The following is a 26029-nucleotide window of genomic DNA, read 5'->3' as shown; positions in this document are numbered from 1 at the left end:
ATACTAAACCTTTCTGATCTGATGGCAGTGGCATCATTGGGGTTGACTTTAGGGCAGCGACATATTATTAGGTATGTATTTAATTATATGAGAGATTACAGATTCCCTTTGATATTTGTACATAAGTAAAGAGCACAAGTCAAAGACCAGGGGAACTAATATCTCAACATTCAGTTGGCTGGTTCACATGAAAAGATGCCAATACTTGAACGATACCCTATTTATATTGTAGGTTGCAGGTATAGCCCAACGTGCTGGCTTCTTTGTAATTACATATTTCTGGTTAAATTATAATTTAGTAAAAATTGTACTAAAAATACTGGCTATTTAATTATTATAATTCAAAAAATAATAAATTAGTCTTTATGTGAAAATTACTTGGTTTAAATTATTGGAATGCATAAAGATATAGTGACTAATTTATGAATGAAATGAATAAATTTTGACTATTTTGTTACTGTATGAATTAATTTGTTAGTTTCTAAAAAATATAAGGATTCAAAAGATAGATTTTAAAAAATATAAAAGGATTAAAAGACTAACTCCAACTTACCTGCTCACTCAAAAAATATATATATGTATAAAAGTTGACCTATATTTTTATGATGTCGATGTTTAATCTGCTATTATACGGGATCGTACGAAAGGTAAACGGCAACCCAATCGCTATCTTTTGCATCAGAGGATCGTAACGATTGATTAACGTCTTTTCCCGCCAGCAATTTTCTCTTCTTTTCCTCTATCCCCCTCCTCTTGCGAACACCAAATGGTGGTTAAAGTTCACCGGCGGGAAAGCAGCCGCCGGGCACGGCATTGGTATCAATGGCTATAGATATTTCTTTTTCATCCATTTTCTTGTTAAACTCAAACCGCGACATAGTTAGGAGATTTGATTGAGCAACGTATATTTCTTTTTTCATATTATCATATCATTATACGTGTGAAGATTACTAACAGAAGCTACTAGTCTTTTTCCTTTTAAATATCCAAATGCCCCAAGTGTCAAACTTTCTTACCAGAACCATTCTATCTTTTTTTTTTTTTCAAAAAATGAATTTTCTCCCTGTGTACAGCTCTCTCCCTTTCTTTTTCAATATACTTATTTTATTTTTATAAACTGAAATAGTCTTCTTATTGTTCATTCACCAAACAAGTTGCATTTAATTATTAGTCTCGGTTCCCCTCATAATTAGAATTAAAGAAATCATCAATGAGAATTGATGATTATCATCTTTCAATTATTTGATTGATTGTATAAACTTGAATTTTTATATGTTGCATTTCTTATATGAAATTCACTAACAATTATATGTGAGAAGAGGCTGGAAGTCATATTCTATGTAATCATCTCCGTTAATTTTATTTTTTATTTTATTTTTTGTGCTAAATCATCTCCGTCAATTATTCATAAAAGAAATATCAAATAATTAATCATCTTTTGGCTCAAGAAAATAATGCACCACAGATCAAGCTGTACTTCAGAAAAGGGAAAATTCAATTTAAATTATTCTTGAAGCCAAATTAATTAATTAATTAATATAATGAGAGTTGAAAATCATGGGGTGTTTATTTCACCGACATTTGGATTTCCAGATCAAACAAAGATTCAGTCATTTCAAGCTTTTGTGTGTATATCTGTATATACATATTCTTCTAACTTCATATATCTTAACTAACTATGAATGCTAACAACAATTTTAACTTATGTAGTAACTTGAAATTAAAGTTGCATATGGAATCTATAAATTTATTTTTAATATAAAAATATATAAATTTCAGTTTTACCAATTATGATGATAAAAAGTACTATACTCTGTAAAATTTTCCTTTGCAAGCATGCTAATAGTTTTTATTTTCTTTTTTCTTTTTTTAAAAAATATATAATTTATTTTCAATAGATAAAAAATAAATATTTAAGAAGTAAACAATTATTTTATGTTTTGTAATATACAAATAAATAAACTTTTTGTTTGATAATTGATATACTTATTTAAAATTTATGTAAATAGGTTAGAATTGTCATCCATCAATAAAATTAAAAGAATATGATAAAATTTAATATATATTTTTATTAGTCCTATTTTATTTATTTTTAAAACTATATAAATTTAAATAGTAATTATATTATAATATATAAAATTAAAAAAAATAATTTACTCAAAATTATACTGAAAAAAGAATAATTAAGTTTCATTTGTTAGCCATATTTGGAAGAAGGATGGGCATAGATCAGATTAGACAACTTCTTTTTGTTATTTGCTCAAAAGGGTTGCAAATTTTGACTTGAAAATCTCTCATTTTCTCCACATCTCTTCTTTTATATGATTTACAATAAACAATCTTACATGTTGGCTCCAAACGCGGTTGTCCCTCAATATTATAATTCAGCCACCGGACATCCCACCAGTAGCTTGACAATTTCATGGATTCTTTAGTGGGAAACCACCAATGGCAATGTGAGAAAACTCTATGAATATTAAGAAATTTTGTGTCACAGTGAGATTTCAGATTATATTTTAATGATCCAATCCAGGCTGTAATCATCATTAAACTAATTTATCTTTGAAATCAATGATTGATTAGACCACTATATAAACAGGTTTCCTCCATCTTCACTATGCATACTCACAATACAACATTTCTAATCAAGCATGGGAACCTGGCCACAACAGCCAGGACATTCTCTTCCAATGATTCAGGCTCTTCTTTTCTGCCTTTTAGCTGCCGCTGTTGTGGCCGATAAGCCTTATATTTATGCCTCTCCTCCGCCACCTTACCATCCTAAACATTACTATACATCACCCCCAAAACATGTGCAACATCCTCCTTACCAATACAAGTCTCCGCCTCCACCAAAACATGTAGAGCATCCGCCGTATCACTACAAGTCTCCACCTCCACCAAAATATGTCCAACACCCACCATATTACTACAAGTCACCACCTCCACCAAAGTATGTGAGGCATCCACCTTATAAATATAAGTCTCCACCCCCACCAAAGCATGTAGAACATCCACCATACTACTACAAGTCTCCACCTCCACCATCTCCTTCACCACCACCTCCTTACCACTATACTTCACCTCCTCCTCTAAAGAAATCTCCCCCTCCTCCATACTACTATAAGTCTCCGCCTCCACCATCACCATCACCGCCGCCTCCATACCACTATACTTCACCACCACCTCCTAAGAAGTCACCACCTCCTCCATACTACTATAACTCTCCACCTCCACCTTCTCCATCGCCGCCACCTCCATACCATTATACCTCACCACCACCTCCTAAAAAGTCACCACCTCCTCCATACTACTATAAGTCTCCACCTCCACCATCACCATCGCCGCCACCTCCTCCATACCACTATACTTCACCACCTCCTCCTAAGAATTCACCACCTCCTCCATACTACTATACGTCTCCACCTCCACCATCACCATCGCCGCCACCTCCATACCACTATACTTCACCACCTCCTCCTAAGAATTCACCACCTCCTCCATACTACTATAAGTCTCCACCTCCACCATCACCATCGCCGCCACCTCCATACCACTATACTTCACCACCTCCTCCTAAGAAGTCACCACCTCCTCCATACTACTATAAGTCTCCACCTCCACCTTCTCCATCGCCGCCACCTCCATATCACTATACCTCACCACCTCCTCCTAAGAAGTCACCACCTCCTCCATATCACTATACCTCACCACCTCCTCCTAAGAAGTCACCACCTCCTCCATACTACTATATGTCTCCACCTCCACCATCACCATCGCCGCCACCTCCATATCACTATACCTCACCACCTCCTCCTAAGAAGTCGCCACCTCCTCCATACTATTATAAGTCTCCACCTCCACCATCTCCATCACCACCACCTCCCTATCATTATACATCACCTCCTCCACCAAAGAAATCTCCACCTCCTCCATACTACTACAAGTCTCCACCTCCACCATCTCTTTCGCCACCACCTCCTTATCACTATACATCACCTCCTCCACCAAAGAAGTCTCCACCTCCTCCATACTACTACAAATCACCACCTCCACCTTCCCCATCACCTCCACCATCTTACCATTATAACTCTCCACCTCCACCATCTCCCTCACCACCACCTCCATATCACTACACATCACCTCCTCCTCCAAAAAAGTCTCCACCTCCTCCATACTACTATAAGTCTCCACCTCCACCATCTCCATCGCCGCCACCTCCATATCATTACACATCACCTCCTCCACCAAAGAAGTCTCCATCTCCTTCATATTACTACAAGTCTCCACCACCACCTTCCCCCTCACCACCACCTCCATACCACTATACATCTCCTCCTCCCCCAAAGAAATCTCCACCTCCTCCATACTATTATAAATCACCACCACCGCCATCACCCTCACCTCCTCCTCCATATTACTACACCTCCCCACCACCTCCAAAACACTATTAAGCCTTTCATTGAATGAAGTTGAACATAATAATTGTTGTTCTTAAAATAATTTTTCTTTTTATTTTTGTAATAGAACAAGTGTTTGTGTAAAATAAGGATCTAAACAAAGATCCACAAGTGAATTCTTTTGTATCAAGCTTTAATTTGCTATCAAGTGATGATTTCTGTGTATGCGGATCAGTAATAAAATTTTATTGAAAACTACTATTGTTGGTTTTTTTTTTTTTTTAATTTTATTTTATGTGGTTCATTGCCCCCATACAGGTGGATTCGCATCTGTAATTGTTTCAATATGAGAAGTTATTGCACATAATTAATTAAACCTAAAATTGTTACAAAAAGTTAGATTTAATGATTTTAATATTTTTTATGATATTATTAGAACAAACTTAATTTAATTTTTCCCATTAGAAAATAAATGGATACATATCCAAATAAGAACTTGAATAAGAAAAGGAAAAATAAAATTTATATATATATAATCGATTATTAATTTAACAAAAGCAATAATTGAACCCAAAAATAATTTGAATTTTTCCCTTCGGGTACGTATGTAGTTGAAGAAGAAGCTGTCATCTCATCCAGCCGTACACCATTGCACCTACTCTCTATTTTGACTTTGTTCATGCCAAGTAATATAATATAATTATATTATATTGAAATGTGAATTTGGAGGGCGAGGCCCTCTTTGCTTATCGACCTAATCGACTAGTTCTTGTAGGAAAATTTTCCAGAATCACTATATATATAATTAATATTTTCTTAGGATTTTTTATTGAAATTCAATGATCAAATTAAGATAAATTTATTTATGCAATAGAAATAATAAATTTATTATTATTATTATTATTATTATTATTATTATTATTATTATTATTTTGTGAATGTCAATCTATGCAGCGCATATTGAGTTCTAATTATTAATATACATATAATTATGCAATATCATCCATAAGCCAAAGGATAATTCTAATAAATCACATTTATGCATAAATATTATACAAACATGAAAGGCAAGAATCGGGTAAGACAAAAAAAAAAAAAAAAGAAAATTGTCAATATAACATTTTTTTTATTTAATATTATGCAAAGACACATCTGATTAAGAGATTATCTTTTTGTGATCTTAGTTATTTTATAGGTGGTGTAATCATTTAAAATTTTTAGATAGTTTCAATTTATATATCACATATTTTCGTAGAATATTGAACTAATAATCAAATTATTTTATGATTAATATTATTATAAGCAAATATAAATTATTTAAAATGATTTACTTAACCTACCGATCGATACTGTGATGTCTAATTATCAATAATTTTATCTGCTTAAATAAATCCCTTTTATTCCAATTTCTCCAGATGAAGTATTACAATCTAATATCTATGGGCAACACATCTGAGAACTGCTTCTTTGAATTGTGTAAGATAAAGCGAACGAAAACCAACACCAAGAAACGTCAGCATACGTACGTCTCAGGCAATTATTCTCTTCATTAATTTGTAACCTACAATGCAAAACAATAACCTTCATCATCAGATTATGTCACCCGCTAGGATATATATACATATACAAATGAACCACATATAAAACTTATACTTACTTGAACTTAAAATTAACCTCCTTGTTCTTAGTAAACAACCGGTGGTGGAGGAGAGTTGTACTGATATATAGGAGGAGGTGCTGATGAAGACTTATAGTAATAAGGAGGTGGAGGAGAAGGTGATGGTGGAGGAGGGGACTTGTAATAATAAGGTGGCGGAGGGGATGGGGATGATGGTGGTGGTGACTTGTAATAATAAAGTGGCGGTGGAAATAGTGAAGTTGGTGGAGGAGACTTATAATAGTATGGAGGTGGAGGAGATAGTGATGGTGGAGGTGGAGACTTGTAGTAGTATGCGGGTGGAGGTGATGAATATGGTGGAGGTGGGAACTTATAGTAGTATGGAGGTGGTGGAGGGGGTGATTTGTAGTAGTAAGGTGGTGGAGGTGAAGGAGATGGTGGAGGTGGGGACTTATAGTAGTAAGGTGGTGGAGTTGATGGAGATGGTGGAGGTGGGGACTTGTGGTAGTATGGAGATGGAGGAAACGGTGGAGATGGGGACTTGTAGATATAATGAGGAGGAGGTGATGATGATGGAGGTGGAGGTGACTTGTAGACATATGGAGGAGGTGATGAAGGTGATGGTGAAGGTAGGAATTTATATACATAAGGCGCAGAAGGAGAAGGAGATGGCGTTGGAGGCGGAGGAGAAGGAGAATAAGGCTCGTAATCTGCAGTTACCATATTGAGCATGAAGCTTAATGCCAAGGCATAGGCAAGGCGTTGCCAAACCCTGGAGTTGGCAGCCATTTTGAGATGTAAGTTCCACAGGCTTGGGATTGCTATGCCTTAGGGATCCAAATGGTTGTGGGTTTTGATATTAAACGAAGCAAGTTCCTGCAGTTTATATAGCAATGATCTCCTCGATCAGCATTTAACATTTGGTTAATTTAATTATTTTTTTAATCTTAATTATGCTTCCAACTCGCAATAAATTATTCCATTTTCTTGCATTTCGTTGTGAAAGAATTATGTGGGAAATATTCCAAATTATTTGGGACTTGGTTCAAACTTATCTTCCATGTAAAAAACAAATAAATTAAATTTGCCTCTGTTGTATCCTAAATTCATATGCATGTTACATCCAATAATCAATTAATTTGATTTATACATCAAATTATTAAAAAAAATTAATATTTTGTGATTTGAAGTAAATTAATATATTGCATTTTAATTCAGAGAACTTTAATATTAGCTTATAGATCAAAAAGAATAAATAAATGCTTTGCTTTGCTTTGCTTGCAGTGGCAATCAATTAATTAGTTGATAATCTCTTATTGTTTATCCTATTAATTATGTGGAAGAAAGAGGGAAAAAACCTAATTTGACAAAATAAGCTAAGGGTTTTAATTTAGTTTTCTTTCAACTTGGCATCTAACTTTTGTTATGAAGGGAAGACCTAGTCTCAAATTAAATTAGGTTTGGATATAGATTTCAACTCAATTAACAACACTAAAATCCACCTAAAGTTTACAATATTTTTCAAATTATATTTGAACATTTTTGTTTTAATTTAATAATATTTTTTAAAAATTCTAGTTCATAGCGATTGAAGATATATTATTTATCTGATATATTCATATTTGAGTCCTTACCCTCTATCCCCAATTCAAAAAATCTTTTTGCTTTAACATATATATAAATCATTTAGTACAATTTTTTTTTTTACTATTATAGATAATCGGCATTTTATGAATCAAAACAATTAGGTGGAAAAATATTTGCTTGTTTGCTTTATGCATAAAATTTATTTAGTTTCAAATTAAAATTTTATATGGTTGGAAATTATTTTAGAATCTTTAAATTAAAGTTCAATGTATTGAACCCCAAGTAAGCGATGGAAATATATAGATCCCTCTTTTTAGGATGATTATTTTACTTGAAGAAAATTTAAATAAATTCTTATAAATTACATGATTTTAATTTTTTTAATTCTAAATAGAAGAATTATATAAAAAAAAATCAATTGAATCAATTTTTTTTAAAAAATTTTATTTCAAACAAGAGATTATAAATAATACAATATAAATAACTTTTGAGAGAAGTGCGAACTTACCTTACCCACTATGTAAATTGGAATCCCTTTCGCCATCTTAGGTTGGGAATTGTATAAAGTATTTATGAAGATCTGGTAAAATACCATATGGATTAGTTGGGAAAAATTCACCCCATTCTTATATATAAGAATTAATGCATTAATATCATTTATTGGATAAATTATTTAGATTAAATATATGGAATGATAAATCAATTATTAAATAACACATAAGCAATATATATATATAGTTATTTAGGTAATTATTTTAAAGAAAAAAAATAAATATTATGGGATTCATAAATTTTCTTTCTTACAAAAATTATTCATATCGAAGGGTCCATCTTTTGCTAAAAATGATTCCGATTCATGAGTGCTATTCATGTAAATATATTAGTTGATTTTTTTTTTTCCTTATGAACTTAATTAATATTATAGGCGTTTTTAAACTTATGGGAATTTTACATTTGAATCAGTTAAAATTGATTATATTAAAAAAATCATCACTAGATCAACGGTCTTTATCAAGCGTGACGAGGGTTGACGGCGCAGGTGGATCACAGTAAAACGTGAGATAATTACTAATACTTTGATCCCCCATGATTTGCTAAATCTATGCTTTGATCCCTATTATTTCAAGTTTAGCACTTTTAGTCTTCGTGTTATCATTGTTGAAAACTACTGAACGATTTATTTTCTAATAAAAAATTAAAATAATATTTACAGATTTCAATTTCTTTTAAAATAAAAAAACTTAACATTTTTTTCATTTTAAGAAAATTGATTTAAAAAATTAAATTCTATCGATATTATTATAAGGAACGGAAGTATTATATACGAAATAATAATCCTAAGGACTAATATGAAATTATAGTTCTTAACGTTAGAGGATTATATATAATTTGAAGACTAAAATGCAGTGAAAAAAATTCATAATTTAGCAGGCTAAAGATGTAACAGTAACACATCAAACACTGAGCTTGGGGCGGTAATCAGAGTTTACAAATGGTGCTGTGAATTCATCTAAACAGGCCATCCGGATTCGTTCAGGCGTTGCAGGATTATCAAGGGGAAACCACTCGTGATGCCCAACTTCTGCTCTTGCAGCTTTAATGGCATCTTTGATGGCAAAAAAGACGGCCGAAGCAAGAAAAAATGGAGGCTCACCAACTGCTTTAGATGAATGAATGGCCTTTACATTTGGATGGCCCTGCCAACGAACACATCAACAAAATTGCAACCCATAATTTAACTGAACAAATTCTATAGTTTTCATCTCTTCCCACAGCAATCAGTATATGAAAGCCTTGGTTTAGAAGGAAAAGAGAGAATCTAAAACTTTCTAGGCATGAAAATTTTCCATGCATTTGAAAGGCTGTTGATAATGATATAGAACATACCTTTAGAAGTGACACGCTGAATTTGAAAGGAACATCATTTATGGAAGGAATCTTGTAACTTCCAGGGCCACATGTATACAAGCAACCAGGTGGTATCCACTTGTGAGCTGAATCTCCCCACTTCAATTCTTCCAAGGCTACCCACCCCAAACCTTGTATAAAGGCTCCTTCAATCTGCACACAGCAAAACGTCATAAACTTCCACATGATTGCTCGAGTAAATAGCAGTTTTCGGATCAAGGCATAAGGATAGTAGACATTATCATTTGTAAGTTCAGTGAACTTTACAATGATGTACAGCACAAAAGAGGTCATGGAAAAACCTGTCCGACATCAATGGCTGGATTGAGAGAATATCCAAGATCCATGATCATATCTGCTTCCCTGGTGTGGAAGTCTCCGGTCAATGTATCAATTTCAACCTCAGCAAAGGCAGCCCCATAGGTGTAGTACCTAAAGGGGCTTCCTTTACCAGTTCTCCAATCAAAGCCGATCTCAGGTGTAATGTGAAATCCATGAGCAGAAAGGTCTATTCGCTGAACGTAGCATGCACTTGCCAGCTGTGAACGATTTAGAACAAATTTAAATTGGCAACTATATATAACTCGTGGTAGCATAGGACCTTACTGGGAATAAAGGCAAGAAAAAACATTTGAAGAATAGTTATACAATAGATAATCTATTGAAAAGCTATAAAAGGAATTTTATCATTATCTAAATTGCTTCCAATTTTTCCACGATCTGATTATGAAACCCCAAAAACTTGGAAAATACTTGACAAAGTCATCTTGCCAACAGGAAATGACTGCATTTCTGTTTGAGTATCAGTACTCACATACAAACGATATAAAGATACTTGGGTCTTTTGATAGTTGATTCCTGACCAAAGTCTCAGACAAGGTACATATTCGACGTGAAACCAAACATCTAGAACCAAGATTTTACAAGAATTCAATTCAATTCATTTCTTTTTTAACTTTCAAAATTATCATTTTTAAAGAAAATGAAATCATGCATGATTTTATAAGAATTCATTTGAATTCTTTACTTGCAAAATAAATCATGCCAAATGGAGGGTAAAAGAACAAATCCATATATTTTTATACAGAAATCATGAGAAAAAAACTCACCTCAGCAAATGAACTGAAATTATGTTTTGAAGCAACAGGCTCCATCCGCGCCTTTATCTGCTCACAGGCGTCCAATACTGCTGCTCCATACATATCAGAGCTTGCTGAAGCTGCTGTTGGCGATGCATTAGGTACCTGTAGGGATTTGAATATTCTTAGACAAATATTTTGAAATTCAAGAACAAGATTATGGTTATTTCTTTAGAATATCAACCGATTAGAAGGGAAACAAAAAATATAGATATGGAGAATAGGTATCTGCAATTTGACTATTTAACCGCATATAACACAAGGATTACATCATCACACAAGACAATGCAATAATAGAAGTTAATGTATGATTACTACATTGTACCCTTCATTTGGCACATGATTCATTTTGCAAGAAAGACTTCAAATGAATTCTTATTAAATCACGGATGATTTCAACTTATTTTAAAATGAATTTTTTTTAAGTTACAAAGAATTAAATTCATTCATTCCAAATAAAAAATTATTAGAAAAAAAATTAATTGAATTGAATTCTTGCAAAATCTTGATTCCGAAGGAAGGGAATATTTTACAATTTTTTAATTTCACTGGATAGGCAATCTTTCTTAATTTTAAAATATGCTAACCATCTTTTGCTGAAAATGACAAGCATAGAGAGAATGGAAAAGAGAAGCTAAAGAATGTCCACTACAAGAAGCAAAAAAGAATTTTACAAATATTTCAAGAACACTGGAAAAAATAACCTGCTACCTTAAAATGTATGTTTGTTTACAAAAGTCTCTCCTCCAGATAAAAGATGCAAGCTCTTACACTACCAACGCTTATAAATGCACTTGAGAAGTTACTGATCTAGATTCAGAGATGGATGCATTCCAGTAACATCATTCTTCATCTCTCACCAAAGTCCAAGTCCCTTTTCACAAGTATCAGGGTCAAGTCCTTCCAAAACCAAACCCAAACCCAACATCTAATGCAACAGGCTATTATTGAACTCCTCTACCATCTCTACAACAGTTATAATCAATGCAAAAACCACACAATTGAAAATGTGGCCTTCATATGATAGATTCACTTCTGTTGACTTATTTACTAATCCTAACTGATTCTAGAGATTTGATTTGATCTGATTAGGATCCTTAATTATCTCTGTAATTATTATTTGATTATTTGCTTCCTGTTTAGATATAATTCTCTGTATATAAATAGTCATGTAGACCAATTATAAAGATTAAGAGTGAAATACAAGAATACTCAAAATTTTCCCTAAAATTCTTCATGGTATCAGAGCCTTTTCCTGATTTTTTGGGTCCAAATTCAATTTTTCCTCTTTAGGGTTTTAAAACCCTAGATCTACCTTTTTGATACTAACCCATTTAGGAGCCTCTCAATCTCTCACCGCCGGCACCAGGAGAACCGCCGGACTGCCGCAGGCCGATCGACCAGCTCCGACGCCGGAAAAGCCTGCGCGTGAGGCTCACGCGCCACCCCTTCCCGGCGCGTGACCCATCGTCTGTCACTGCTTTGCTGCTCTGATCACTCCGGCGACGATTCCGATCATCTTTCCGGCCTTCCCGTGCTGCTACCCGGTCTTTTTGGTGAATCGATTGGGCTCTCTTGTGTGTACAACCTTGGATACCTCCTATTCTGTCACAATTTATAAACCTTTACCATGGCAGAAGGTAAGAGGGTGTCAATGACAGAAGGTAAAAGGGTGTCGATAGCAGAAGGTAAAAGAGTCTCGATTCCTAACTCTGATTCCTCATTCTTTAGTGCCACATCTGACTTTGTAAAGTCAGGTAATGCTTCATCTCTTCATAATATTCCATGGATTATTGATTCTGATGCGAATAGACACATGACAGGTTCTTCTAAAGGCTTTCTCAATTATTTTCCTTCCCTAACCAAAGATAGTGTCAAAATTGCTGATGGCTCTTTTACTCTCATATCCGGAATAGGTTCTGTTATTTGCACATCCAATATTAAATTATCATCTGTCCTCCATGTTCCCCACTTTCCTGTCAACATTTTATTTGTTAGTGCTATCACAAATGCCCTTAATTGTAAAATTGAATTCTTTCCTGATCATTGTGTTATTCAGGATCTTCACACAGGAAAGAGGATTGGCAATGGTAGACTGCATGATGGCTTATATATGTTGGAGGGTGATCCAGGTTCTTCGATATCTCAAGCCTGTTTTGGAGAAAATAAGGATGTCAATCAAGAAATAATACAGTGGCACAGACGGTTAGGGCATCCATCATTCTTTGCCTTAGAAAAACTTTATCCTAATTTGTTTGCTAGAACTCAGTTTGATTCTCTATTTTGTGATGCTTGTGAGTATGCTAAACACACTAGAACATCCTATCCTTTGAGTCATAATAAAAGTCAAATTCCTTTTGCGACTATTCATTCTGATGTTTGGGGGCCTATTCAAACTGTCTCCTTGTCTGGTAATCGATGGTTTGTCACCTTTATTGATTGTTGTACTCGAATGACTTGGGTCTATTTGATTAAAGCTAAAAGTGATGTCTTTTCTTGTTTTCAATCCTTTCATAAGATGGTTTGTACTCAATTTGATACTAAGGTGAAAATTTTGAGAACTGACAATGGAAGAGAATACATGGATAGTAGCTTTTATGCTTATTTGGAGAGTAATGGGATAATACACCAGACTAGTTGTCCTTATACTAGTGCTCAAAATGGCGTTGCTGAGAGAAAAAATAGGCATCTATTGGAGGTAGCTCGATCTCTTATCTTCACCATGAATCTACCCAAAGCATATTGGGGAGATGCAATTCTTGCATCTGCTTATCTTATCAATAGAATGCCTCTCAAGACCCTTGACTTTATGAGTCCTTTGGCGGTTCTACAAGGGAAGAATTCATACGTTGTTCCACCAAAAGTATTTGGGTGTGTTTGCTTTGTCCATACTAGGACGGCAGGAAAACTGGATCCCAAGGCCCTTAAATGTGTGTTTGTTGGGTATTCTCCAACACAGAAAGGATACAAGTGTTATCATCCTCCCTCTAGGAAATACTTCGTTAATATGGATATTACCTTCCGATAAACTGAACCCTACTTCAGTACTACCCACTCACCTCTTCAAGAGGAGAATAATGAGCAAGAAGAGGTGATCCCGAATTCTGTGATTCTGAATGATATGGTTCAACTAGAAAGTTTGAGTTCTAGTAGACAGGGGGAGATGTCCAATTAGGGAGAGAGAATTGGTCGTTTGGACAAGTCAGATTTGAGAAGGTATTCAAGGAGAGACAAAGCAGAAGAAGCCATTATGCAGTCTACTCAGAGTCAAGAATCTTCTCCTGGTGAGTTAATCATGAATCTTCTTCTGATGAGTTACCCACAACCCTTTCTTCTGGTGAGTTACCCACAACTCTTGAATATTTCAATGACTTAGGTAAACCTATTGCACAAAGAAAAGGGGTCAGATCTTGCACTAAACACCCTATTTCTAACTTTGTTTCTTATGAATCTTTATCTCCTTCCTATAGAGCCTTTGCCTTGTCTATTTCCTCTGTGTCTATTCCACAGGATTGGAAGAAAGATCTTGCAGATCCTAAATGGAAGAAAGCAATGATTGAAGAGATGAAAGCATTGGCTAAAAATGAGACTTGGGAGCTTGTCACTCCCCCACCTGAAAAGAAACTCGTTGGCTGTAAATGGGTGTTCACAGTGAAACACAAAGCTAATGGCACAATTGAACGGTTTAAGGCAAGATTGGTTGCTAAAGGATTCACCCAAACCTATGGAGTGAATTACCAAGAGACATTTGCCCCAGTTGCAAAAATGAACTCAATCAGAGTTTTGTTATCTTGTGCAACCAACTTGGACTGGGACTTGCAACAGTTTGATGTGAAGAATGCTTTCCTCCATGGAGATTTAGAGGAAGAAGTGTTCATGGAAATTCCTCCTGCGTTCGCTGATGAGAAGACACAAGGAAAGGTGTGCAGGTTAAAAAAGGCTTTGTATGGGCTAAAACAATCTCCCAGAACTTGGTTTGACAGGTTTAGCAGAGCCATGATGTCCTTTGGTTACCAACAAAGCAATGCTGATCACACTCTGTTTATCAAACATCATAAGGGTAAGATCACCCTTCTTATTGTGTATGTTGATGATATAGTGGTGACAGGTGATGACAAAGAGGAAATGGCTCAACTAAAGAGGTGGTTGGCCCAGGAATTTGAAATCAAAGATTTGGAAAAACTGCAATATTTTCTAGGTATCAAGGTGGCTAGATCAGAAAAATGAATTTTCATCTCCCAAAGAAAGTACATTCTGGATCTTTTGGAAGAAACTGGTATGATGGGGTGTAAACCAGCAGAATCTCCCATTGAAAGCAATCACAAGCTGAAAGCAGGAACTGGTGAGTCCGTGGATATTGGAAGATATCAAAGATTGGTAGGAAGGTTGATTTATTTCTCACACACTCGACCGGATATAGCCTATACTGTTAGCTTAGTCAGCCAATTCATGCATGACCCTCGTGAGACTCATATGCAAGTTGTACTTCGCATCTTGAGATACCTAAAGTCTGCGCCAGGGAAAGGGCTTCTTTACTCTAATCATGGTCACCTCCGAATTGAAACTTTTACAGATGCAGATTGGGCAGGATCTCTCGATGACAAGAGATCCACCTCTGGCTACTGCACAGTTGTGGGGTGGAACCTTGTCACCTGGAGGAGTAAAAAACAAAGTGTTGTTGCTCGGTCAAGTGCGGAAGCAGAACACAGAGCAATGGCCCAAGGAGTATGTGAACTCTTATGGTTGCAGAAGTTATTGGAAGAGTTGAGATTGTTCGAGAGAAACAAGATAACCTTGTATTGTGACAATAAAGCTGCTATAAGTATAGCATAAAATCCAGTCCAACATGACCGAACCAAGCACATTGAAATTGATCGGCACTTCATTAAAGAAAAATTAACAGATGGTGTCTTGAGCCTAGTTCATGTGACTTTTACGGGGCAACTTGAGGATGTGTTTACTAAAGGACTTAACAACAAGATCTATCATAATCTGATTTGCAAGTTGGGCATGTGTGACATCTTTGCATCAACTTGAGAGGGAGTGTTGACTTATTTACTAATCCTAGCTGATTCTAGAGATTTGATTTGATCTGATTAGAATCCTTAATTATCTCTGTAATTATTATTTGATTATTTGCTTCCTATTTAGATATAATTCTCTGTGTATAAATAGTCATATAGACCAATTGTAAAGATTAAGAGTGAAATACAAGAATACTCAAAATTTTCCCCAAAATTCTTCAACTTCAAAAATAATTTCCCACAAAATGGAACAATATCAAGTTCCAGGTTGGAAAATAGCTTAGTACCTTGTCAGTGCTTGTCTCTGATATGAACACAGAATTGAGCGGGATATTAAAGGCAGAGGCAGCAACTTGGGCTACCTTTGTATGTAAACCTTGGCCCATCTCGACTCCTCCATGTGAAACTAAAACAGTTCCATCCGTATAAACATGAACCAGGGCACCTGCCTACAATCATAACCAGACATGCATACATTCGGGATTATGTTTCTTTAGTTGAGTACAACACAGAAGAATGACATTTAAAGAAGACATGGCCCAAGGGCTTTGTAGGACCAAAGAGTAGTGTAGTGCGTATTTCTTATGTTGCTTATGGCCTAGACCACATGGAATTTTTGCCTTCAGATTCATTAAGAATTTATAAATATTTGGAACTCTTTTACTAATAATTCACAGCCAATGATCTGCAGAAGAAATCATCTAAAAGGATGCAATTCTAGACTATTAGACTGATTAAGCATCCCACATCGGTAGGTATGTGGGTAATATGCCCCTTACAGATAATTCAACAAACCTCCCTTTTTGAACTAGTTTTTAGAGGTGAGTTAGCTAGGTCTATTTTCTTTTCATGGTATCAGCCTACCATAAGTGTTAACGCTCCAGGCCTAGCCTTGGGCATGAGGGGGCATGTTAAGTACCCCCATAGCCTAGGTATATGGGCAATACGCACTTGAACTAGCTTTTGAGGGTGAGTAAGACCATGTATATTTTCTTATCAAGATTAAAGACACACCATTGACACCAAGCCCATTATAAACCTACTTCAGCAATGCTATTTCAAATATTACCTGGTTCATCAGCTTTGTTGTAAAGGATATGCCAAATTTTGTTGGAACCATAGCAACACCACGCTTCTTCCAGCGATTGTGAAGATTAAATTGGTTAGTATCTTCACGAGCCTTCAGAAGGTTGCAAGATAACTTCAGTTCATCCCAAAGCTGAGTCAGCGTACAGTATTCGAGTTTTTGACCATAATGTGTTACAGATCCATCACCTTGGAAATTGATTTCCTGAAAATATTTTGATTACATAAAAAGATAACAATTGACAATTAAGGAAGGAATTAAATTATCCATATCACTTACCCGTATCTCTTCTGGGCTTTTGTTAAGTTCCGCAGCAATTCTTTGAATCCAATTCTCAGTTATAAGCATCCCTTGAGGGCCCCCAAATCCTCGGAAGGCAGTGTTACTAGGAAAATTGGTAAAGCAAACCCTTCCCAGTATTCTGACATTTGGTATCTCGTAGACATTGTCAGAATGAAACATGGCACGCTCAAGAACAGCAAGAGACAGGTCCAGAGAATTCCCAGCATTATTGTAGATTTTGAGATCCAAAACAAGGACTTTTCCCTCTTTTGTAAACCCAACCTACATTAAGTAATTCTCATCAATCATAAACTCTGTTCCATCGTTTTTATATCAAGAGAAGCAGAAAGAAACATAAAATCACTGATAAAAAAAAACCAGCATTGTTAATTCAGTTCAAGTATGTATTCCTATTTAGATGTAACTGTATTCCTAATTACTTGATGTAGAAGCATAATCACAGGACTGCATTTCCTGGTTTGTTAGCATGATTACAGGAAATAAAGGTATTTTGTATCAAAATTATTATGAAATCAATGAGAAATTCTCTTCTCTTCATGCTTCCATGAAGTTTTCAAGTGACCTCATATATTGTACAATATTATATTGCAGAAACCATCTTGTAGGTTACCAAGTAGTCTTGCAGAGCAAAAAATTGAAAAATAAAAAAAAAATTACGGTGCACCTATGCACATCATAGTACAGTTTTTAAGAGCCATAAATAATACCTTGTACTTTCCAAGAAAGCTGTGGCGCTGCCCAGTAATCATCATGTCTGTATCTCTGTCTAGAATGATTTTCACTGGCCGATTCAAAAGATATGATGGGACAGAAGCTGCAGCAGCAAGGAAAGCGGACCTCGTCTCCTTTCCACCAAATCCACCGCCAATTCTTTTGGTTTTACAAACTACTTTTGACATTGGAAGGCCAAGAACATGAGCGACGTACTTCTGGTGCTTCTGAGGAGCCTGCAAACAGAAAATAACCTCAATAAAAAAATAAAAGCAGTTTGATAACAAATTTAGTTCATATGAACATTGGAGAGTAATGCAGCCAAATAGACTCAAAGGGAAGCAAGATAAAAGATCCAAGAATCATATAAATTTGATCTAGATTCAGCCAAACATGCAAATCTGAACATCCACAAATAGCTGATTCTAAAATGGAAATAAATGTCCACTTATCCACTGTAACTGCTAGACATAAGCACAGAACATCACTCACTCAAGTCTAGATTAATCAGGCATGAAAAACCATACCACACTCCAAAACCAGTCATTTTACCCCAGACATGTTGCATTTGTGGGCATGACTCAAAATATGTGTGTGTGTGTGTGTGTGTGTGTGTGAAATTAAAACCAATAAATTGATAAATTTGAAAGAGACTTACTTGGGTAGATGAAATCATATGAACTTCATTACCACTATCCATTGTCCAAACCAAACTGCCATGTGGCTCCAAGTAAAAGTGTTCCTGACCACCCACTTGAACTTCCCCCTCTGCGATTTTGTCACATTGACCTGATTGAAAACAGTTTTCAACATCACCCTTTTTCATATACTTCTCCGAGTTAGGATGGTAACTGTCAGCATCAATAGCTTCCTGTATAGATAATATTGCTGGAAGCTCTTCATACACAACACAAACTTTTCTTGCTGCTATTTTTGCATTTTCATGTGTATCTGCAACAACCACACCTATAACCTGCAGAAACCATAGGCTTGACTGTTTGGACTAGAAGGAAAAAAATGAGATCATTTTATCTCCACGGTTTTCAAACTTTTGCTGTAAAAGAGTCTAGTTCAATGGTAAAAATCCCAAGCTCACAGTCAAGAAGGTAGTTCAACAAGTGGCAAAGTGAGAATAGCCGGTTCATGCAAAAATGTTTAAAGGGCTTGTCTCCAAAATTTCCTCCCCTACACGTGGACCATGAGTAGGTCATGGCAGGTGATCTCAAATTACTACTATCAATTTCTCAAGTCACAAAGACTGCTATTTAGTTTCAATCATTTATTCCAAGCATTAAATGCTTTCCTATTCATGAATCTGTAGATATTTTTGCATGGTATCAGAGGAAAAGAGATATAAGAAGTAATTATTCTTATTTTTATCATATATCAAATAAAGCTACATGCTACTGTTTATCCATACAGGTTTGGTATATTCTAGAACTTATTCTGTTTACAACAAACTGTACAGCTGTACAAATAACAATATTCTTCTACAACATTATTCAACAGCATTAGTTAACATGGAAAAAGAAAAGAACAAAAGCTCAGGTGACATCATGGAGTAAGTTTCTTACCTGACCTACACAAGTGACAAACTCTGAAGCAAACAGCTCCTCATCATCTATCACTGGGCCAATGTGATTGTCGCCTGGAACATCTTTGGCTAAAAATATGCCTGCAAATCCAGGTGAAGACTTGGCTTCTGAATCATCTATCTTAACAATTCGAGCATGAGGTTTTTTGCTCAATACTAAAGCAGCATGCAGCCCATTAGAAGCCATTGGCAAATCATCAGCATATTCCGCCTCCCCCGTAACCTAGAGAATTTCATTTGTGAATAAGTTTATGAAGCTACTTATTTCAAGGAAACACCAAAATTAGGTTTCATTAGAACTATGAAATTTGAAATAAAAGGAGAGAAGACGAGAAGAAGAAAAGCACAATTCAAGCAAATGTTAAAGAATGATTTTCAAATTAGACTCTTCTTTATCAATATTTAAGATTAATCCTTAAAGAAATGCTCACCCACATCTTAAATCTAATTCCATTCATGAATCTAATCCGTAAAAAGAATCATATGCAATTTAAGCATAATTCAAGTGATTTAAACTTTAAAAAAAGAAGAAGAAAGAAAATAAGTAACAAATCAACCAATGATCAACTTAACATCAAATTATGCAGTCCCCTATGAGCCTAATATAGAAAAGAGATTATCTTGCCTCATATCCTACAATGCTTTGCGTTCAATTGGCTATAGGTGGCACAACATTAAGAAACCATGCTAACAAAAAGTGCAGGAACATGTTATTTTAACAGTCCAATATCATAGGAAGGGACCATAGACATAGTCAAACTAAACTTTAATCAAACCTAGTTAGAGTTGACTATATGGATCCATTTTCTCCATTCAATCCAGCTTAGTGCTTGTCTCAGAAGTATATTTCCAACTTTTTATCTATAAAAAGGATTTTGGAATATGAAACCTCAAGGTCTAGCAGTTTTAACTTTCTTTTTTATGAGTACGAACACTGTGCTTGGAAAGCAATGTATTATGTAGCAATGTCAGAACTCAGAACAAGGGACATTAGATTTTCAAAGCCTCATGGTAACAATAGATTAAATTATGAAACAAGAGATAAGTCAACAGTGGGAGACCGATAATCAACTAAAACTAGCTCCTGCACCCAAAAAACAAAAATGAAGAATACTTCATACATGCTTCAACAATTATGAAATTACTTTTTGGATCCCTTCCCCTCCCCTTACCCCCACTTTTTTCCTAAGTGGAAATTACAGATCAAACTTCCTCGAAGTGTAAGACTATAAAATTCCATAACCCTCATGACCATGCCACAAGAAACTCAGACGTGAATCTCTAGGAGACTCATGCAAACATTTCCTTCAGAATCATAGTTTAGAAAAAGTGTCCGTGTCTTCTTCATGATACATATGAGCATCCCAGAAAAGGAATGCACTATCAGCAAACTACAATTATGTAGTTGATGCTTATATTTTTGTTCTGAAAAATGTACCTGAAGTTTTGATGAGACGTGAACCTCAGGAGAACCAACAGCTGTCCCATGTTTTCTAATTTCATAGTCCTGACTCCCCACAAGTGAGGGCCGATGAAAAGATCGTACAGCAGACAAATGGGATAATGGTATACTTCTGATACATTTCTTCCCATCCATCTGATTTGAAACCCACAGGAAAAATTTGAAGAAGAAACTAAGAGTTAAGGATTTCCGAAAATCCACCATCCCACCAGGAGCATCTTCCTTAAGCAAGACATCGGTTTCTAGCAATTTCAAGGTACCCTCCAAAAGTTCCTGATTCCAATTCTTCCCGGTCATAAAATCTTTGGTTCTTATTGCAGACAAAGAAAGAGGAGCTACACCACCATAAACAATTGATGCATCCAAAACCACCCACTGTTCAAATTTTTCCTCAAGAAAGACACGCATTCCAGCATTTACAATTGCAATATCATCATCCCTCCTATGAGCCTGCTTGAATTCTTTCACATACTCAAAAGGCCTAGTCCATGGTAAGAATATTGAGAGTAAAACTTCATCACTTGCAAGATCCACCTTCCGATAACCTAGGAAGAAATTTTCTGCCAGAGTTGTTCTAATGTTGCCTCTGCAATCAATGATACAAAACTTTGCTCCTGCAGCCATCCATAGAGGGTTTAAGTCTGATATTGGACTTGCTGTACATATATTCCCTCCTACAGAAGCAACATTTCTTATCTGTGTCCCAGCAAACCATTTTAATTGTTCAATAAATGCCTTACATGAAGATGTTTCATGAGCAGCTCGTTCATTTACAATCTTTCTGAGCATTTGCTGGAATTCAGTCAGTCTTACTGCGGCACCAATCTCTAAGCCGCCATCCTTAACATTCAAGACATTGAGTTCAGGTATGTGTGTGATGGATATCAAAACCTGATATTGGATTCTCTTCAATCTCATCTCTATTCCAACCTCAGTATTACCTATCAATAATTTTGCTTCAGGGTATTTAGCTTTTAACTCAAGCAAATGTTGGAGGTGCAAGGGTCGATACCACTTAAGCCCTCCAAATCCGCTTAACCTTAAGGGGTTTAATTTCCTCAATAACAACTCAGGGGGAAAAATAAGCTCCTTGTCTGAATATGTAGTCCCATTTACCTCACTATAAGAGATGATCTCAAAACCATCACCGCAACCTGTACTTTGTTTGTGGTTGCCAGGACCAGTTAAAGTTTGTGATTTACATGAACATGGTTTACCAGTTGAGGGGCACACAAATTCACCTCCTTGATTGTTTAATGTAGAACTTTCAGTATATAATGCATCATTACTTTTTGCAAAAACTCGAAAGGCATCAATAATTGGCCTATAACCAGTGCAGCGGCACAAATTTCCAGCAAGGCATTCTTCGATTTGCTCTTCTGTTGGTGATGCTTGGCTTGACCTTAATAGTGCATACATTGACATGATAAACCCAGGAGTACAAAATCCACACTGTGAACCATGAGAGCGGGCCAATGATTCCTGCATAACATTAGAGAAAGGCAGATGTAATTGAAAATCTCATTGATGCAATTTTCATGCCTTAGAAGCTAGCAAAAGCAAGGCAGACTTGGGAACTGCTTCATAACTGGATTAATCAATTAAAACTCACCTGTAACCAATTTTTTATGACATTTATTTCATGAACTTAAATTTTTCAATGCAGGATATTTTTGTTTTCAGCACTTAAATTTCAAACAGCAGCAAAATAGTAAAAAGGCTAAATTTAATGTCTTAGGCTCCATTTACTTGCAGAAAGTACCTTGTTATGGAAAATATTTTATATGGAAAACATTTTCTGTAGAAAATATTTTTTGAGAAACTAACTTATTTTTCATTCACTTATTGGAAGTTAAAAAATAAATAATATTAACAAATTTATATATAACAGTGTTAGTAAGATTCTAAATTCCAAAAAATGACTTCCTCTTTTTTTTTTTTTTTTAAAAAAAAGCATTTTCCTTAAAAACAACTATATTGTAACTTTGACCAGGAAAATATCCATGGACCAATTTTTTTGAGTGCATCAAATGTCAGAAAATGAGAAAAATATTTTCCTAAAAAGTATTTTCTGTGAAACAAATGGAAGTTTAAACTAATAATAATTCTCTCAACCATCACCATCATTTCAGAATGATTGTTACTTGTTACTTGTTACATACTATCACAATTCACAATTAGCATTGTCAATTCATCAACATCACCATCACTGCTGCTGGGGACCAGCACAACAACAATCATCGTGGATCACAGATGTCAAGAAGAACCACCAACTATTGTCTTAACCATTTTATAATTTATTTAATTTATATATTCAGATGATAAGCTTAAACTCACAACTTACTTTTAATTATTGAACTTTAATTATTGCTAATTAAGTATTCCATTACAACTTTTAAATATTCAGGATTATAAATTTTCGGCCCTTGACAAAAAATCGAGCAGGCAAAGTTCTCTTGTAGATTCATTATAGGCAAGAAAATCAACCCAGCAAAATATGTCTGCACCAGCTAGTACCAAACAATAACATTAAACAGTAATCTTTTGGAATAATTCAAAAGATTCATGGCAGTTGTAATAAACACAAGATCATAAAACATAAAAGTAACATTATTACTTGAACTGGATGCAAGCCGCTTTTGCGGTTCCCAACTCCCTCCACTGTAATTACATGCATCCCTTCTACAGAATACAGAGGAGCCAAGCATGCATTGACAGCATAATGCCTATCAAAAGATTTTCCAGGTGAAGTACAGAAATTAGTGCTAAAGGCACTAGTATTCCTGACATTTGGTAAATCCAAGAGAGAGACTCACACACATTTCTTCAAGCTTTTGTCATAATGAGAAACCATAACAGTGCATGCCCCACAACCACCTTCACCACAGCCTAGTTTTGTCCCTACCAAGCCACTGTCTATTTAATCCCAGCCCCAAACATCCCCAAGAAAAAAAAATCATAGTTAGATTCTGCAAGTAAAAGAAAATAATATGAGCAATACAAGACAATCTAAAATGTAAAAGACATAATTTAACACATAACCGCAATATACATCCAATTTCAAACAAAACAGAAGACAGATTCAAAATATTGAATGAAGTCAGATTGTTAGCAAACCACCACAGTAGTGGGTAGCTATCCACAACTGATGCAGTAGTGGGTAATGGCATAGATCATGGGCCTATGCATAGTAGTAGATAATAGCAAAGATCATGGATCTTGTGCATGCTGTCACCATTTTCAAATTTTAATTTGTAGGAGGTTAGCCTCCATTATGCTTTTCTAAGTTCCTGTTTTTTAGGAGGTAATATTGACAGCAAATTAATAAACAGTAGCTAGAAAATTTCCAAAAGTCTTTACTCAACTCAAGACGTCCAAGTTCTCTCTAATGAATCTGATTAAATTTTCACCATAGGTCTCAAGAAGAAAACACCTTCTCATCCTTTCCTTCCACCTGATTCCTTAGTCCACAGACCCATAACTAGATCCATTTCGCAGGACCTTAACACAGACCATGAAAGAATATATATTTAATGAAAACCTTGAAATCGAAGATCAAAGGTTTGACATCTTTACTTCTTTTAAGTCTCTTAGCAATCGAGCACAGCATTAGCTTAATTATGAATCAAACAATTCTTAAGCTCAAGGTTATCCTATCAATTATGCCTTGAATAACAGAAAGGCTAAGAACCCAGCAACTAAGCAAGTTGCATATCTGCGAGCAGATTGAGATTACTTTGATTCGATTGACAAAAAGATGACGATTGACTAAGCCCACCTAAGTGATGTTGCCCAGAATTCCTGAAAATCAAATATTTTTCGCTCACCAATAGAATATTTGGCTCAGTTTCATTAGTTAAGATTAAAAAGTATCTCCTTTTCCCTTTGATCTTATAAATCAATGAATTTGACCTCAATCAAACACTTTCCTGAAGCATGTTGAATTGTAAAACTATGCTTCAACGATCCACATAAGATGAACTTAGTTTACGAATGCAAAGATTCGAAACTGTGTATTCATAAAAATTCCCTTTTTCCTAAGAGGCCAAACAAATTAATCATTTAGAAACCCAATTCAATTCACGCCAGGAGAAAGAAACTCATTAATTGATCAATTGACTGAACCCAAAAACTACGCGTCATTAACAAGACAAAAACATTCAGAATTGTTCTCCTTTATCATCTGCGGCAGACTTTCAAAAACTAAGCCTTACCCAGATAGGACGAGTCAACTCCAAAAAAATTCATCCATGCCCTTTCCCCTTTTCTCTGACACTTGCAGTTTTAAACAAACTTCAATATAGTTACCTCTAAGATACTCGAGAAGAGTCAAGTGAGCCAATCCATCAGGCAACACTCTTCGAACTCCATTGACGTACAAGATTGCCTCCTTCGCTGATTCCTCATCGATCTGCTCCATTGCTATTCCTTCGTTCTTCAAGGAACCCATTAAAATTTCCTTCCTGAGCCCACTACCTCCCCGCCAAATTATATCGCACTGTTTTCCAAAAAAACCAGCAGCAATGCTGGAAGCCTAGAACAACAAGAATCTCATATCTAGATCCTTCGGATTTTGTTGCGTTTGATAAGTTTGTTTAGTATTATTTTATCTATTTTATAGATCTTCGGAGCATCCACCGTGATCCTGCTAATATCAAGCACAGAAAGGGACAAGTCTCTCATCAAACGGCTCAATTTTTCACTTTCCACAGCTGGCAATTTCCGATACGAAACCGATATCCGCTGTACTTTCAGACTGAAGTGTTTTACTTTTGACCCACCAACAAAAACTGGGCTTTTTGTCGATTTAAGTGTAGAGACTTTTTATTTGCAGACTTAAAGGTCAGAATAAAAATATTTACGGATTTGAAGTTGAGATGATACAGTAAAAACATTTATTTCGCGCGCGTCAAACAGCCGCGAGAGCTCTATTTTTATTTTTTGTTTTTAAGAATGGTCTTGTACCGCTGTGAGCAGCGACAAGCCTTAATTTTTTTAATTATTAAAATATTATAATTATATTAATTAATATAATATTTTTAATTATTTTTTAACTGTCACCTCTTATCTCAATCTTAAATCCGTAAATATTTTTATTCTAATTTTAAATTCACAAATAAAAATTCTTGCCAATAAAAAGTATATATCATCTGCAGTGTACGATGACAATAGACTACAGTTACATTAATAAAAAAT

General features: G+C 35.3%; 3 protein-coding genes across 7 annotated transcripts; 1 reads left to right on the top strand and 2 right to left on the bottom strand.

Moving 5' to 3' along the window:
• Positions 1 to 2633: 2633 nt before the first annotated feature.
• On the top strand, positions 2634 to 4659 carry LOC110617140 (extensin-2). Its single transcript, XM_021759753.2, has one exon. The coding sequence runs from the start codon at positions 2652 to 2654 to the stop codon at positions 4452 to 4454; it is 1803 nt and encodes a 600-aa protein (XP_021615445.2). The 5' UTR covers positions 2634 to 2651; the 3' UTR covers positions 4455 to 4659.
• Positions 4660 to 5764: 1105 nt separating this feature from the next.
• LOC110617974 (extensin-2) lies at positions 5765 to 7133 on the bottom strand. The gene is made up of 2 exons (XM_021760966.2): positions 6058 to 7133; positions 5765 to 5961 (listed from the first exon to the last, which is right to left on the bottom strand). Exon 1 carries the CDS (start codon positions 6805 to 6807, stop codon positions 6085 to 6087), a length of 723 nt encoding a protein of 240 aa, XP_021616658.1. The 5' UTR covers positions 6808 to 7133; the 3' UTR covers positions 5765 to 5961; positions 6058 to 6084.
• Positions 7134 to 9007: 1874 nt separating this feature from the next.
• On the bottom strand, positions 9008 to 25634 carry LOC110617223 (xanthine dehydrogenase 1). Of its 5 annotated transcripts, XM_021759876.2 has the most exons (14): positions 25142 to 25634; positions 23650 to 23749; positions 23451 to 23559; positions 20810 to 22315; positions 19352 to 19594; positions 18436 to 18750; positions 17774 to 18013; positions 17043 to 17327; positions 16746 to 16967; positions 15964 to 16125; positions 10623 to 10757; positions 9816 to 10052; positions 9493 to 9666; positions 9008 to 9302 (listed from the first exon to the last, which is right to left on the bottom strand). In XM_021759876.2, exons 1-14 carry the CDS (start codon positions 25281 to 25283, stop codon positions 9060 to 9062), a joined length of 4113 nt encoding a protein of 1370 aa, XP_021615568.1. In that variant the 5' UTR covers positions 25284 to 25634; the 3' UTR covers positions 9008 to 9059. The 5 variants fall into 5 exon arrangements, with proteins under 5 accessions (XP_021615568.1, XP_021615570.1, XP_021615571.1 ...); XM_021759878.2 differs by lacking the exon at positions 15964 to 16125; XM_021759879.2 differs by lacking the exon at positions 25142 to 25634 and having other exon boundaries at positions 23654 to 23749.
• Positions 25635 to 26029: the final 395 nt, after the last annotated feature.

The sequence above is a fragment of the Manihot esculenta genome, chromosome 6 (assembly GCF_001659605.2).
Source record: "Manihot esculenta cultivar AM560-2 chromosome 6, M.esculenta_v8, whole genome shotgun sequence".
In the NCBI taxonomy this organism is placed as follows: Eukaryota; Viridiplantae; Streptophyta; class Magnoliopsida; order Malpighiales; family Euphorbiaceae; genus Manihot; species Manihot esculenta.
The sequence above is the reverse complement of the archived record's forward strand: the minus strand, read 5'-3'. Positions and strand labels throughout refer to the sequence as shown.

Coding starts and splice junctions, on each gene's coding strand:
- LOC110617140 (XM_021759753.2), top strand. CDS start 2,652: ATGGGAACCTGGCCACAACAGCCAGGACATTCTCTTCCAATGATTCAG.
- LOC110617974 (XM_021760966.2), bottom strand. CDS start 6,807: ATGGCTGCCAACTCCAGGGTTTGGCAACGCCTTGCCTATGCCTTGGCA.
- LOC110617223 (XM_021759876.2), bottom strand. CDS start 25,283: ATGGGTTCCTTGAAGAACGAAGGAATAGCAATGGAGCAGATCGATGAG. Junction 23,750..25,141: donor TCTTCTCGAGTATCTTAGAG/GTAACTATATTG, acceptor GGGATTAAATAG/ACAGTGGCTTGGTAGGGACA. Junction 18,014..18,435: donor ATATGATTTCATCTACCCAA/GTAAGTCTCTTT, acceptor TTCTGTTTGCAG/GCTCCTCAGAAGCACCAGAA.